The sequence below is a fragment of the Oryx dammah genome, unplaced genomic scaffold (genome assembly GCF_014754425.2).
Source record: "Oryx dammah isolate SB20612 unplaced genomic scaffold, SCBI_Odam_1.1 HiC_scaffold_4, whole genome shotgun sequence".
Lineage (NCBI taxonomy): Eukaryota > Metazoa > Chordata > Mammalia > Artiodactyla > Bovidae > Oryx > Oryx dammah.
In genome coordinates, this window is record NW_024070188.1 from 87,930,864 (window position 1) to 87,947,299 (window position 16,436).

The 16,436-nt window shown below is 49.6% G+C and overlaps 1 protein-coding gene across 3 annotated transcripts; it reads right to left on the minus strand.

Annotated features, from left to right (window-relative positions):
- Positions 1–869: 869 nt before the first annotated feature.
- On the minus strand, positions 870–16,160 carry SFT2D1 (SFT2 domain containing 1). Of its 3 annotated transcripts, XM_040239167.1 has the most exons (8): positions 16,028–16,160; positions 9,138–9,224; positions 8,519–8,601; positions 6,653–6,734; positions 5,694–5,729; positions 4,160–4,218; positions 2,534–2,563; positions 870–1,242 (listed from the first exon to the last, which is right to left on the minus strand). In XM_040239167.1, exons 1-8 carry the CDS (start codon positions 16,088–16,090, stop codon positions 1,203–1,205), a joined length of 480 nt encoding a protein of 159 aa, XP_040095101.1. In that variant the 5' UTR covers positions 16,091–16,160; the 3' UTR covers positions 870–1,202. The 3 variants fall into 3 exon arrangements, with proteins under 3 accessions (XP_040095101.1, XP_040095106.1, XP_040095102.1); XM_040239172.1 differs by lacking the exons at positions 870–1,242; positions 2,534–2,563 and adding an exon at positions 3,324–3,469; XM_040239168.1 differs by lacking the exons at positions 870–1,242; positions 2,534–2,563 and adding an exon at positions 3,324–3,613.
- Positions 16,161–16,436: the final 276 nt, after the last annotated feature.

Consider the following 16,436-nt stretch of genomic DNA (forward strand, 5'->3'; position numbering starts at 1 on the left):
GCACCGGGCTTCCCGCCGGTTCTGGGGACTGGTGGATATGTCTAAGGCGAGGCTCCGACCGTGGCCTCGGCTGGAGACAGGGCCCACCCAGGACTGGATGCGTCTCCTCTGTGCTCAGCAGCCCGGCCTCGTGCTGATTCTGCACAGATCCCTCGACGCAGGAGTCCTCCCCATGCCTCTCGGGAGCCCCTCCCGTCCTGGCTCAGTCCCCAAGGCCTGGAAGGCCACCCTCCTGAGGAGCAGGCTCTCGCCTACGGACACACCGGGTCGTTGACGGGCCCGGGACATGGGGGGAACTGAGGGGTGAGAGCTGGTGACGTCTGCCTGTCTCGACTTCTCCCCGGATCCAGCCCCGCCTCGCAGCGCTCCCTCCTGGGTGGGCTGGCGGGCCCCCGACCTGGACCTGGTGGTCAGCTCTCCTGCACCTCCACTCCGCCTGGCCTGCCCTCCTCCTCGGCGTCCAGGCCGCCTGTTTTCAGGCCCACCCTGCACACACTTTCACAGTCACTCCGTCTTCTCACCCCTCACCAACCCGTACTCAGTGCAGTTACTAGGATAGAGATCCTATCTTTCCCGTTTCACTGCAGAAAGACTGCACAAGTGTCCACACTACATTTTATTCAACTGAATCAACAGACCACCCACTTAAAACATAAACTTGAAAAAATAAAAAAATCACAAACTTGATCAAGAAAATGTTATTTTTTCCAAGTGTGGGTTTATTCAAAATTATGAAGATTTATATATTATTTTTTATTACATACAATAAAGCAGTTTAGCTTACAGTAAAAGCTTTCACATTTAAAGTTTTTATTTAAAAACACATTTTAAAAATGTAGACCCTTAAAAACCACCAAAAAAGCTGAATATATCTTGCAGCGTAGGTTTATCCTTAAATATTCACATCTCAAATGCTGTTTAGAAAAAAGATTAAAAAACTGGCTAAAAATCATTTACACTTGGCAATGATTAAAATCTCGTCGTCTCTGACAGAGAGTGTTAATGGTACATAATGAATTTACTGTCACAAGCATTTAACAGTTTAATGGGTACGTAGTTTGACCAGTACACAAAATGGGCTTAGATGGTTGGTGCGGTTGTTCTGGAGTGATCACTGTATCAGGAAAAGGACACTGCACCAAAAACAGAACATCAACTTTTAAAAGGTCTTTTCAAACAGTTTCCTTCTTTTCAAACAGCTTTCAGCTCAGGAGAGAAGAACAGCACTTAATTACTGCATCCCTGATGAAAAAAAAAAAAAGGAAAAACAATATAATAATTTTGCCTCCAGAGTCAACTTGCAAAAAGATTCCTGCCAAGAGACAAATGCACCATCACCTTCTTCCATCAGAACTCAGTGGAACACCCCAAGCGCATTTCCTGGTTAACTAAAACTTTCTTGAGTGTCACTTGAAATCAAGAACTGAGACGGAAATAATTTATTAGTTGCTGAAATGGTATTTATTTATTTAGAAATATTAACCAGCACTTATTGCTAATTTTCTTGTGAAGAAATTAAATACCAAAAAAAACCCAAAAAAACAAATTTTAAAAAAGAAATAATGAACAAGATTTTAAAACAAAAATGTTTATAACTACATTCTAAGAACTCAAAAAAAAAAAAAAAAAAATCTATGTGCTAGACCTCATTCACCTTCCAGGACAGTTAGTTTCAACATGATCACTGTTATACAGACTGTTCAGGGTGAGCCCAGGCTAGAGGCGCAGGCCCACGCATCAGGGGAGCAACGCCTCGCCCTGGCTGTGAGCTCCGGCTGCACCGGAGTGGACGCCGCTTCCAGGGCGCCTCTTCCCTTGTTGAGGGACAGCAGGAACCCTCCCAGCTAAGGTCCTGAGGGCCGGCTCCTGTTCTAGGTCACCCTGATTTGCTTTTTCTCCTTTAAGTGTTCGTCAGAAAAAGACTCACTCGTTTGAATAAAAACAGAATTTCTACCAATTTCCTTCACTGTTTATTAGGCATACAGTTTTGCTGTTTTCATATACAACCTACATTTCCAGAGTTCATGAAGCTGTGCCTTAAGAGAGTATGCCTCTGAACCTCACGCTTAAGTCTGCAGTTAGTTTTGCTTTTCCCTCCACAATTACATGAACACATTTTTCTGGGAAAAAAAAATTTTTTTAATGGCAGTTACCTCAACATACAGAATAAATGTTTCTGCTGGCTTAAACCAAACATCTATGCATCAGCCTCAGTTCCTATTTATGGGGTGTGTGCGGCCGTGGAAGGATCCCGGGTCTCTCGCCAACACCCTCTACCTGCGGGTGTTCAGGTGCGGCATCTGCAGTCAGCTCCCAGCCCACCTGGGACCCGTGTTCACATGGTTTTACTTTATGTGGCAAGCTTCTATCAAATTCGTTTAAAAACTCATTTCCTTTTGGGAAAAAAGTCAAAGTCAATTTTAAAAAAGGCCCTGTAAATCATATTTTAATATGAAAATCACTAAAATTCAGACATCTCTGTAAAAAGAATGAGAGGAGCAGAAACAACAGAATGAGATTCACAGAGGCTCACCTTGCGTACGGGATGTATGACAGGCTGTACCTGCAAGGGAAGTTCAAGGGTGTTGGAATTTAATCTAAACGACGGTTTTCTTTATGCCAGATGGCCGTATTCTAATAGCATAAAAAAAGGAAGCAGCAGAATATTACACAGTGATTCTCCGAGCATGAGCCAGACAGCATACAGCATCACTGGGGACCTTGCTAAAAAGGCCAATTATCAGGGCCCACCCCACACCTCGGGAGAAGGCAGTGGCACCCCACGCCAGTACTCTTGCCTGGAAAATCCCATGGACGGGGGAGCCTGGTGGGCTGCAGTCCATGGGGTCGCTGAGAGTCGGACATGACTGAGTGACTTCACTTTCACTTTTCACTTTCATGCATTGGAGAAGGAAATGGCAACCTACTCCAGAGTTCTTGCCTGGAGAATCCCAGGGACAGGGGAGCCTGGTGGGCTGCCATCTATGGGGTCGCACAGAGTCGGACACGACTGAAGTGACTTAGCAGTAGCAGCAGCACCCCACACCTCTTGAATGAAAAACTGTTGTTTTAATAAGCAATCTATGTTTTTAACAAATTCTTAAGTGATTCTGATGCCTGCTAAAGTCTGACTTGCTGTAACAGGTTACTCCTTTTAAGTTAATAAAAAAAAACTATAAAATAATAGAATAAACTACACTCTCCTTCAAGAAGAAAACAATCAAGTACACATCAACAATAAAAAGTAACATATTAATAGAAAATGACAAAGATTTAAAATTTTCCATATGTCAGAGTAAAGTGTCTGAAAGTTATTTTGCACTTTTAACATGTGCTGATATTGCCTCAGTGGAAAGGTGGGGACAGCACCAGCACACACCCAGCTCCTAGACTGGCCGACACCAAGATGTCCCACAGTACTCGGGAAGGGGTTCGCTGACTCTTACGAGGAAGAAAACGAGACTCGGGTCTAAAGAAGAAAGGAAGAACACTCTGAAAGGCCTTCCGTCAGCGAGGAACACTTTTCTGGTCTGACCCAGAAGCGTGCGAGGGGGACACGTTCCATCAATCACATACTCAACGGGCCCTCGGTGCCGCCCAGCCCTGAACGCGGCTGCATGAAGGGGACGGCCCATCGGGAGGGACCGGAGGGGAGGAAGCCGCAGGGAGACGGGGAGGCAGGGCTGCAGCAAGTGCTCAGGGCCAGAGGCAGCTGCTCAGCAACACCGCACAGAGCGAGGGGTCCCCGCCACCCCCCGGGCTCAGCCTGTGGCCCTCCTGGGTTTACGCGTGCGGGTAGCACCCCGTGCATTGCTCGCCTTTTCTGGCACAGCAGAGAAGTGCGTGCAGCACCGTGTGACGTCAGCGCGGCCCCACAGCCCCATGTGACATGTCAGCACGCCCCGCCTCCCGGCGTGACGTCAGAGGGCCCTGCGGTCCCGCCCGTGCGACACGCCAGCGCAGGTGCCGCCCGTGTGACACGCTAGTGCAGGCCCGCCTCTCCGGGACACAACACAGACCCCAGGCATGTGACCCCTCAGGAGGCCCTTTCCCCTGGGGCCAGGAGAACCTCCCTAATGACCTCCGTAGGCTCACAGGCTTGGAACGAAACGCTTAGCACCACTGAGGCAGCTACCTTTCCAATGAATGTAAGACTTACCAGGTCATGGAGAGGAACTGCAATATGCAGAATAACACGGCCAGCCCCTTCTTATGCCACTGAGAACAGCAAAGACAAAGACACAACCAGGTAAACGTTTTAAAATACCTCTCACAGCCTCGCTCAACTCCTTCCTTTCAAAAGACGTAACTGATAGCTCCATTCATTTCATTACATTTTAGTATGACAAATTTTCGATTCAGTAAATCTGAAAATTAAATATCCACAAATTCTATTTTCTTTCTAGAATTCTGATTCCATTTACTTAATGCTGCTAAATATATGGCATTAAATGTTAACGAAATAATTGTGCACAGGCTCAAAGTATTAACCCCTTTGATGTTAGGCCTTTTAAGTCAGGCTAACTTTTCCAAAGTCAACATCAAGGCACTGCCCTGGCAGTCCAGTGCCTAAGACTCCCTACTCCCAATGCAGGGAGCCCGGGGTTTCAATCCCTGGTCCTCTGGTCAGGGAACTAGATCTCCTGACCACAACGGAGACCCACCACAGCTAAATACATCAGTATTTTTTGAAAATAAGTAAACAAAATCGACATTGAAAAGCCCACTTGGTCAGCAGATCTATACCCTATGTGGAATCCATGTCTCTGACTCACTGGCACTTCCTTCTTTCCTTGAGTTACTTTTTGAAGTAAAACTGTACTTCACTGTGATCTTCCGGAATAATATAAACAGTTTCCATGGTTGTTTTAAAATGACCCATTTTTAGAATGTGTCCATCTTTATATTTACTTCCTCACTTATTTTTAATCTACTGCTTATAAACAGACTGCTAGACCATTACACATCAGAAACCAATTTCCCACAGGAATATGCAAAAACTGCTTAAGAATATTCTTTTACATTACAATTGGGCATTGAGGTATTAGTGAATTCTTGTGTAACTAGAGCCCAGTCCTTGGATCATTAAACTCAGAACACTTCTGGTGGCACATTTCTGAAGTGCATTACACACCACCCCATCGTCTTTGAAACGCACTGTGTTCCTGGGAGCTCAAGAGCCACCTCAGTCCCCTTTGGAAGTGGATCAGGAACAGTACGCAAATACAGCGAAGCATCACGGGCATCAGGAAGCAAACGGAGCCGTGAGGGAGCTCCTCTAGAGGCTGCTGGGGAGCGGTGTGCACACGAGTGCGTCCTTGGTCCCTGCTGCCGTTTTGGCCGGCCTGCTTTCTGACCCTCTCTCCTCGGTGCCGGGACACCTTTAGCCCGCGATGCCCTCCCCGCCCAAGAGCCACAGCACAGCGGACCCTCAGCGAGGGCCCCTCGCGGGCCCCCTGATGACGGGGGCCGTCCTGACCTGGAAGCAGGAAGGATCTCACCTCTGTTTCAGGTGGCAGGCTCCACTACCAGTCTGGCCACTAACTGGATGCTACACACACGACTTTAAGGACACCAGTCTTCGGTGGGTTTTAATAAATCAGACTTTGAGCTCCTCTGAGATGGCAGCTTGATGACACTTTACCTGGTGAGGGGCCACACAGCAGAAAATAGACACGGCTGGGGTAACTTACCCAAAGGGCAGCGCACAGGGTGAGCACGAAACACAGCTGGGGAAGGCAAGGAAAATGGTCGAGTGTGAGTCTTTTCAAAGGCCCAACAAAAATGCATACACAATTCTGCATTCATTTGCATAATAACACACCACACAACAAAATCAATGAGACGGCTTCCTCGAACTGTCCTTATATATTCCCTGAGTATTATTTTAAAGTCTGTGACTGCAATCTTCTGGGGCAAACTGGAAACACGCAATAAGTCATCTGCTGACTAAGCCAAGAGATGCTGTTTCACGAATGCATGAGTGACAACAGCTGTTCTCAGGGATGTGTGACGCTTATGTTAATGTTCAGTAACTCAAACCACCAACACCGTGTTTAGTACAACTGGTAATGTACAGTGAGTCCTATTCTACTTAGCTTTACATAAGGAGCTGACCATAATCATTTCATACAGAAAGAGTGCACGGTCACACCACACCCTGTCCCCAAAGGAGTGACAAGGACAGGCAGATGAAAGCAGTGGGGACAGGTCTGAAGACAGAGAACGGGCTATTTGTCCACCACTCCAACAGGGAAGGGACAAAAGCCAGGAGCCTCTCCCAGAGAAGACTCAGATGGACCCAGAAGTGCCCTGACCTTCCAGCCCCATCCTCCAAAAAGTCCATACAGTGGTCCAGGAAAAAAGGCTGCACGGGGCTGGAAACTGAAACACATGCAGCTCTGCTTCCCACCTGAAATACACAGCGCTAGTCTGCTAGAGAATGCCCAAGAAAACAGGGTTCCCCCAGCCACTCACTGAGGTAATACTGCACAATCCAAACTCTTCAAACTCACAGCCTGAAGGATGCGACTATTACATTCAGCAAAGGAAACATGAGTTCCTCTGTACACAAGTGGGTGATAATTCATAAATAATGCCAAAAAATACCCTCCTATGAAAGTTCTTTAAAAAATGATCATTATTTACTTACAAGCATAATAACTGTTGCAAGCAATCTCGTTGTTTCAAACATTTTCTTCAGTTGTTTCACGGGTCCCATTAAAAAACATGTACTATTTGAAACAAAAGAAATGAGAGATGGATCTGTTAATTGGTCTATGTAAAAATAAGTGCTTTTAAGAAAACAAACCCTGTCAGCTTAATTAAACAATCTCACTAAATCTGTTTTATGGCAGAAAGTGAGAAATTAAAGAGCCTCTTGAGGAAGGTGAAAGAGGAAACTGAATAAGCTGGCTTAAAACTCAACATTCAAACACGAAGATCATGACATTGGGGTCCCAACATTTCATCGCAAACGGGAGAAAACAATGGAAACTGCCAGACTTTATTTTCTTGGGCTCCAAAATCACTGCAGACAGTGATGTAGCCACGGAATTACAAGACGCTTGCAGGAAGAAAGGCCACAGCAAACCCAGACAGTGTATCAAAAAGCAGAGACACCACTTTGCCAGCAAAGGTCTGCACAGTCAAAGCTGTGGTTTTTCCAGTTGTCACATATGGATGTGAGAGCTGGACAATAAAAAAGGCTGAGCGCCAAAGAATTGATGCTTTTGAACTGTGGTGTTGGAGAAGACTCTTCAGAGTCCCTTGGACTGCAAGGAGATCCAACCAGTCCATCCTAAAGGAGATCAGTCCTGGGTGTTCATTGGAAGGACTGATGCTGAAGGTCCAATACTTTGGCCACCTGATGTGAAGAACTGACTCCTTTGAAAAGACCCCTGATGCTGGGAAAGATTGAAGGCGGGAGGAGAAGGGGACGACAGAGGACGAGATGGTTGGGTGGCATCACCAACTCGATGAACATGAGTTTGGGTAAACTCTGCGAGTTGGTGATGGACAGGGAGGCCTGGCGCGCTGCAGTCCATGGGGTCGCAAAGACTAGGACACGACTGAGAGACTGAATAACAAGTATTAGAAGGAAACTTTAATCTCTGTGTATTCCATGACACAGGAATGCCTCTCACAGCCGTTCACAGCGTCACTTCTCAGCGCTGGGTCAGCATGGCCGCTACGGGTGGCCCGGGAGGACAAGGCAGTCTGTCTCTAGCATGGGCCAATTCGGCGACAGCCCCTCATCTCGACGCGTGTGGCACGCATGAGCAGTGCAGTCAGCTGCAGAAGCACTGTCCGTGCAGAGCTTCCAGGAGCAAGGCAGTGTGCAGTCGCTCCCCGAGGCCCCTCCAGACTGCTATCTGAGGAGCAGGATGGGCCCAGAGACCGACGGAGCTCAGCGGTGGTTCACGCCCGTCCCCCACCACCACCTCTGAGCTGATACGTCCCTGAGGAGACGGGGGCTCACCTCTGAATGCTGAGAGCTCACAGCTGTGACAGCTACAGCAGCACCCCAGAGACACGCCCGAGGCCCTCAGAGAGGACCCCCCGACGCCCAGTGCACAGTCCTCGGAGTCACTGCCCCACATGGCCCCACCCAACCCCTCTGCACAGCACTGCCACCCGGGATCTGCTCGTCCCCCTCACAAGGCAGCTACGAGCCGGGACTCCGGAGGGCTGTCGGGTGGGACCCCAGCCCGGTCACCTCCCTCGGCACTTCCCCAAGGACTGACCGCCCCCTCTCTTTTGTTACTACACCTGGACGTATAATGGAGGGGTGACAGGCAGTGCCTGGCACACAGGCAGCACCTCCAAATGCTGGCTCTTCTCACCATAAACACTATGAGGCAGCTGGCACACGGCAGGGGTCTAAGTATTTACTGAGGGAATGTAAATTTTGAACTCATGACAGGCACAGACCTACAGAAATATATCCTATTAGCAAAGAAAACTTTGATAATGACAGCAAACAATACATTTTGAGAAGCCAAACTCCCATACATACCTGGCTAATGCAGCAATATTTCCAAAGGTATAAAACACTGCAAAAAGCTTTATGCCTCCGGGGAGCCACAGCAATCCAGTTCCCTGAGTCAAGATGTTAGAGTTATTTTAAAATAATTTTACCATTGTAATAGATTAAAATATAAATCTGCTACTATAAGAATGATAGTATATAATGATATTTAAGCATAAATGTGTTAACATATGGTCTCTAATTATACAGGTTCTTAAAAAGTTAATTTTCAATGTTATTTGCTAATTTGAATCTTATGCCTATTTGCATATAAGTATATATAAATGAGCTATTCCATAATCTTCTTTATATATCTAAGTACATCTCATTCTATTTAAGTATTCTTTTTATAAATGGCAAGTTACAAAAGGTAATAAACTCTTCTAAACCATTGATCGCAACTCTCCTAACACACAGTGGTTTTTCTTCAGTGAATTTATTTTAACAATCCATAAACCCCCCTAAATATTAGTCTCTACATCTTTTTATTGATCTCTACCCCTTTATTTCAAGTGACTAAATAAGTCCCATCAAAACAGTCCAGATAAATGGAATGCTTAGTCTCACACGAAGCAGAAATTATCAAGCAATATAAAGCTTAACTCACAAGGATGGAGAAGAAGATGCCACTGACGAAGCATATGGCAAACCACTTCAGCCTGGTGTTGAAACTAAGCGTCGAGGCATCAAGCACCTTAAGGAAGGGGAATTAGAACGTTTTTAAATCACCACTTGGCCAATCTGATGCTTTGTATGACATTAAAGCAAATCTTCACTTTAACACAGACGATGAACCTGTTTTACTTTGCACACAGTGGTGCAGCTTAAGAATATGAGGACTCCTCGGCTGTGAAGGGGAATATAAACAGTCTGGGGATCAGGCCGTCCCGGAGATGCTGTCACCTCTGCAGATGAGATAACAGCACTGTTTCTGGAAAACTCTGACCGTGAGGGCCAGGAGGAGCACTGATGCATACACGATGAGACACATTATAAAATGCTCACTGATTGAAAAACCAGGGGAAAGATGAAACAAGACAGGCAAACTGTTGACGGGTGCTGAGGTGGAGTCGGGACACACACCCTTCTCTGTCTCCTGTCTGAGGGCGTCTGGGCCAGATTCCTGCACGCAGAGCCTGACTCGATGGTCCTGCGGGAGCCAGTCCCAGGGGAAGCCCCAAGGACTCAGGGAGGCTGGGCAGAGAAGGGGAGGGGCTGAGCGAAGCCGTGACCTCAGCTGGCGCTCAGTGAACACCACACCCCATTGTCTGTCCAGCTGTGAGGCCCGGTGACCTTTTGCGACTCACCTCCCGCCAGCTGCTCTGCATGCAGGGGGGGGGGGGGGCGGGGGGTGGAGCGTGTGTCACTGAGCAGGGCCCAGCGTGCCACGCGACTCCAGAGCGGCCCAAGGGGACAGCTGTGAGCTGATAGGCAATGGGTACATCCTCCCAATGGCCAGGACCTGGGGTGCCGCCATCAGGCTCAGCCACAGGGTATCTCAACAACTTCAGTTACAAAAAGCTCATTTGAAACCAGCATGAAAAGTAGATAAAAACAACTAAATCAAGAGTCTGCCAATGTAACATCCATCACTACTTTAACACGTTTTAAATGTTTTTTAAATTTGCTTTACAATCTTGTTTCCAGCAATGTCATCTGTTTATACGAAAACTGACCACTGTAAACAAAGAATGAACTTGCCTATAATAAATAAATAAATAAAACTAACTCAAGAAAGCCTGCATTTCCTAGACCTAAGTTATTAAAAACGTGCTTTGAAATGATAACTAACTCTAGAGCAAAAACATTCCAGGATGCCATGCATATTCTAACCAAATCATATGGGGAAAGCGTACCCCATATATTTCATACAATAGTCTGGCATACAGTCATGATTAAAGTACACATTTTCTTTACAGGAAGTACAGTCGGTCTGTAACATTAGTTTCAGGTGTACAGCACAGTGATTGAATACTTTTATAAATTACATTCCCTCTAAAGTTCCTGGAAAACGGCGGCCATATTTTCCTGTGCTGTACGATATCTCAGCTGCTCGTCTACTTTACGCACAGCAGCTGTGTCTCTCGCCTCTGCCCTGTCCTGCCTTTGCTTCCCCTCCCCACTGGTAACAGCTAGCTGTTTTCCACGCCTGTGAGTCTGATTCTGTCTGGTTACCTACATGTGGCATATTTTTTAAGATTCCATGTGTAAGTGATAACATTAGCATCTTTCTCTTCATTAAGTTTAACACCCTCTAGTTCATCTACATTGTTGCAAATGGTAAATACATATTTATATTCCTAAATAGATTACTACAATTTATTTCCCAATAAGGCTGAAAAAGTATCAACACTGGCTGTTTCAAGAAAATGAGAAATATACAATAAGGATTTATATTTCAAAATCTAAATTTCTAACATGAATTACCATATACTTAAAAGACCACATGCTTATAATGTTTTTTCAAAAATAAAGAAGCGAAAATAGCGTTCCTGTACGCAAAAGCTGAAAATACTTTTGTCTACATTCCTTACCTCAACAGATTAGTCTGTGAATCCTTACGTAGCATGAAAAGTAGATAAAAAAACTAAATCAAGATTCTGCCAATGTAACATCCATCACCTTTTTAACACATTTTAAATGTTTTTTAAATTTGCTTTACAAACAATCTTGTTTCCAGCAATGTCATCTGTTTATACTAAAACTGACCACTGTGAACAAAGAACGCACTTGCCTGGAACAACATCTAAAATCTCATTTTTTTTCTGATCAGGAAGAATACACACCAAGTACATTTTAACCACATGGTAGAGAATGAACCCTGAAGACAGCACACTGCCCAGGGAATGATCTGCTGGTCTGCGAAAGGTTAGAAACGGTGTCTGGGGGCAGGGCTCCTAAGTGGTCAGTGCAGACCCATGGTGCCGGCGGCGGGGGCGGGACTCAGCAGGGAGTGAGGACCCAGGGTTCGTGTTCACTTTCTTTCAAGCTTCAATCGCCCCGTGGTCTTTGTTTGACTTGGTTTCAGCACAGCCCTTTGTACAACAGCAGATATTTTTTCTCTTACTGTCATCTGCCAGACAAATTTTTTCAATTTGCAAATTTGGAATATTCGATCCACAAGCAAATGACTTGTCCCAAGCCCTGCAGATTGTCCAGGACACAAAAACATATCACAGATCGCTTAACTCACATTGTAACATTGGGAAAACGTTACAATGTCCATCTATAGCGACAAAAAAACAGGCCCTGCCCTGTCCACGCGAGAGACAGAGGGAGCCCTGAGCCCGCGGACGGATGGCGTTAGCACTAGCTGGTAGGTACAGCGTGCGGTCCAACCTGGATCAGGAAGGGGCCCAGCAAAAGCAGCAAGTGCTTCAATCTCATACGTTGAGTCTGAGAAAAGAGAAATACACACTAAAATTGCCACCAGTCATTTCACTTGTTATCAAAGGGAGAGGAAGCAAAGAGTACATCTCATGAAGCAGGAGTGACCCTCCTGTTCTCTCGTGTCCTCTTTATGCGGCAAAAAATCAACAGCACCTGCAACTAGAAATTTATTAAAAAGAGAAAAATGAGTCGGAAACAATGGAAGAAAACATCCTCCCGGCAGCACCAGTACTGCTGGTGAAGGAACGGACCACGGGGATGGGGGAGGCGGGGTGTGGACACCTGCGCGAGGCGGGCACTGGCGGCCGGAGCCCACCTCCCAGGCCACCACCCCACGAGTCAAGGGAACCGCCGAGCACTGAGCTCCCAGAGCTGCGCCTGCAGAGACGGCGAGAACACGGAGCCGCCCGGACAGCAGGGGAAGCAGGCGTGCACACCCTCCCCACGGGGCCATGGCCCGAGCCCTCCGGGTCCCTCTCCCGGTCACCCTCTCACCAGGACCCCAACCACAGGTCCTGCCCCCTCCTAGCAGAGCCTGGGCCGATTGCTGCATCCACTGACAGCCCAGCCTTTCTGCTCCCCGCCCCTCAGGGACCCAGGGTCTCTCACGCCCTGAAATGACCCTGTGTCCAAGCCCAGGCCGCTGCTCTCCAGCCGTGACGTCCCCCTGGGCTGTCGCCTCACTGCTCTGCTAGCCCCCTCTTTCCAGCACAAATGGCAGGGTGCCTCGCTTCAACAGACAGCAAAGGTTCCCCTTCTCTCCATCCACCTAGCAACACCCCCCCATGACTCAAGCCTTCCTTGCTCGTCCTCTGGGCAGTCACGCACGACAGGACATCAAACCAGGGCACCTGCCCTTCAGGAGCCCGGCCCCGGCCTGCTGGGCCTCCCCTGTGCATGGCTGTCCACGGCACCCTGCCTTCCCATTCCACCACCGCTGACCACTCCGCCCCACTGCCACTTCAGGCTCCAGTTCTGCCAGGCACCTGTGCTGGCGCCAGGGCTTCCTCCCTGGGCTTCCTCCATCTGCCACAGAGAACAGACGCCCGCCCTCCACCAGGCTCGCCTGGGACCCTCACCTCTTCCTGTTCCCACCACCACAGAGGGCAAAGCTCAACCTAGCCGCAAGGTTAGGTGCCACGCCCTCTGACCTCCCAGGGACCTGACCCAGTCGGATTTCTCCCCAAGGTCAACAGAAAGCCACGTTGCCTTGGAGACACCACCCCCACCCCCTACACCACTGACCATCAGGGACTGAACACGCTTAAGCCTCTTCTACCTTAAACACACAGAAAGCACGACTTCACCCTCCAGCCTCCGCGCCTTCATTCGCCGATTCACACAACAAAGGTAACACTTAACACAGGCCCTCTTGCGGGCTCCTGGGGGCCTGTGTTAAGTGCCAGGCGAGGGGTCTGGCTCTTGATTAAAAGGAGCTGGGAGAAGGTGCAGGCCTAGTGCCCGGCCCCTGCCCGCGGTCAGGGATGGGCGGCTGGCCTGTCCTTGCACCCCCTGCGCTCCCAGCCCCGAGGCCCTCAGGAGAGCCGGGCGGCAGGGGAGGGGCCCTGCAGACTCACCCCTCAGTCCCTGCCCTTCTCCCCTGACCTTGGAGGCCATAAAACTGCCTGACGCTGGCCTTCGCTGCCCCACCAGCCCCCTGATCAACACCCACTGCTGGGGGAAGACGGAGCCCAAGGCAGCTGGCGTGTCCTCTGGCTTTAGCCAGAGGCCAAAGTGACTGCCAGCTGAGTAAGCCCCTTCAGTTTCAGCTCTCACATGAACTGATCTGGTCTCTGTCCCCGCTTCCTCCCTGGCTGCTCCCCCTCTCCTGAGCTCCTCACACTGGAAAGGCCCAGAGGTCAAACCCGAGCCTTATCTCTGGTCTGCTTACCCACAATCCCTTGGTTATCGTGAGTACTTCCTCCAGCATCTCACACCCAGCAGCCTTCCTGCCTCTCCACTCAGCAGCTGGCATCTCAGACTCAACACCCAGACGTTCCCCACTCCCCGCCCTACCACCTGCGCCTTCCACGGCCCAGCTATGGGAGACTCCCTCTCTCCAGCTGCTTAGGTCAAAACCAGAGGCGCCCTTGGCTCCTTGAGTGCTCACGCATCCAACCCATCAACCACTAACCCCGCCAGCTCTACACCCAAGCCATTTACAGAGCCTGGCCACTCTCACTTCAAACCACCGTCACTCCCATCTCCCTGATCCGGCCAGTGGTCTCTCCCCAAGGCCACTCCCGGAGTCCTCTGCCCCTCGCCTGTTCTCCATGGGCCTGCCGACGCGATCCTTTAAAATCCAAGTCAGGCACATCCCCATTCTGCCCACGGCTCCTCAGTGCTGCGAGTAAAAGCTGAAACCCTCACTGGGTCCTGCAAGACCCCATGTAATCCGGAGCCCAACTGCGCTCTCCCTGCGCTCCAGACACTCCAGCCTCTTTACTGGCCTTCAACAAGCTAAGCACTGTTCTCAGAATTTACATTTGCATGAGTTGCCCAGGTACCCCAGGGACTCTTCGGAAGGACGCTGTAATGTCACCCTGACGGACAGGCCCTCAATGACCGTCCAACACAATCAGGCAATCCCAACCTCCTCAACCTGCTTTACCTTCTTCCATGGCACTTACCACTGACTGACATATTTTTATATTTACTTGTTTATTAACTGCTTTTCCCAATTAAAATATAAATTCCATGTGGGGGAAGCCAAACCAAACACATGTAGGTACCAAAATATTTGTTGAACGAATAAATGATCACCTCCTCTGAACTCACAGCACACGTCCCTTGCAGTCACTCCCAGCTTCCATCAATGACTTCTCTATATAATCTTTCTCCCCTCTAGAGAGTGGGCTCAAGAGAAGAGGTACCCTTACCCTCCTGTCCCCAAGGTTTTAGAGCAGCTCAGTAGGACTTTCTGAGTGGAATGTCCCAAGCCTGCAATGTCCTATGCAACAGCCACTAACTTCCACGCTTAGCCAGCACCTGAAACGTGGCTGATGTGGCTGCAAGTAATTTTAAATTTTATTTAATTCTAATTAATTTAAATTGAAATAGCCGCATGTCGCTAGGGTTGCTGCTTGTATAGCACAGATCCAGAGCAAAAAGGGAAGCAAAAAACAGTGGTTCAATAAATGAGCGGGGGTGGCGTCTGTGGGTGCTGCGGGGGCTTGCCTTTAGGCAGCAGTGCCTAAAGGACGTTTCTCATATTACTATTTGCTGTTTCTTATGTTAAGGTTATGATTTGCTAAACTGGTTAGGGTTCATTTAGAGCACACGCTTTCTTTTAGTCTCTGAACCCTCAGAGTCGTCCAGAATCCTGTTCACTAGAGGTGCGGAACAATTATGACCACAAGGAAGGAAGTTAGCACAGGAGAGGGGACAATGTCTTTCTGTAATACTGCATCCTTTTAAATGTTCCAATTCGGTGACAGGCAAGCATGAATTTGTCTGCAGGCAAATAACACAGATACTTACACAGCAGTTCCTGCCGCACTATTTTTAACCCTCTAAATAGAGGAAGTAACCCTGATCAAGTCTCGTGGGTAAACCACAGAGACAAGGGTCTTTTTGTTTTTTGTTAAATCTCTTAATAGAGCTCAACAGACAGCTTTTGATTCCGTATTATTTCACTTCTCAGTGATCTGGGTTTGCTTTTTCTTTTTCTCGCTCGAGTCCCCCTCCTTCCACAAGACTAGCCACACACTCGCAACCCCTCCCTTAACTCCAGGGGCTAACAGAGGCGGCGGAGCTTCGCGGTTCCCGCTTCTGCAGCACGAGAACCCGCACGCCCGTCGCGCCGCCAGCCTGGGTTCAGAGTCCACAGCGGGCGCGGAGCACCGGGCGAGGCTGGGGGACGGCGGCGCGGGGCCGGGCGGGCTCTCTGGGGGAGGGAGACGGGCAGCGAAGCGGGTTCCTCAGGGTCTCAATACGGGGTGCGGGGGGCAGAGGCGCCTCAACGCGAGCACCCGCAGACGCCACAGAGACGCCACGCACGCCCGAAGGCTCCCCAGACCCTCCCGGGAGGCGCCGGGCGCCTGCCCGCGGCCCAGCTCCGCGCGCTCGTCCCGGCACGGGCGCGCCCCCGCCCCCGGCGCTCGCTACCTGCGCGGTCAGGCCCTGCTCCTCGTCGTCCTGGCCACTTAGGACCCGCCGCAGCTTCTCCATGGCCGCGGCCGCGGCGCCCGGCCCGCCCCTCTCTCGGCCCCTGAGAAACCCCGGAAGTCGAGACTCTTCCGGCCGGCCGGAAGTCCCGGTCTCCAGCTTCCGGCGCGCCGGCTCCGCCCCCCGGCGGCCGTCCTAGCGGCGTGCGCATGCGCGCCGGGCTCGGCCGCCCGCCCGTCTGGGCCCCTGCGGCTGGGGAGGGCGGGCTTGGGCGGGGCTTGGGGCGGGGCGTCGGTGCTGAGTTCGCCGCCCGCCCCCGGCACCCCCGGAGACAAAGCGGCTACTCTGCGATGTGCAGAGTGGGATTCCGCTGCGCTCGGGTTTAGCCGTCGCTGCCTATCCCCAACCT

Excerpts from the sequence above, each read along its gene's own strand:
- SFT2D1 (XM_040239167.1), bottom strand. The coding sequence starts at position 16,090 with ATGGAGAAGCTGCGGCGGGTCCTAAGTGGCCAGGACGACGAGGAGCAG. Across the intron at positions 9,225-16,027 it reads AGCAGGGCCTGACCGCGCAG|GTGCTTGATGCCTCGACGCT; the intron begins GTAGCGAGCGCC and ends CCCTTCCTTAAG. Across the intron at positions 4,219-5,693 it reads CCCTGTGCGCTGCCCTTTGG|TGGCATAAGAAGGGGCTGGC; the intron begins GTAAGTTACCCC and ends TGCTGTTCTCAG.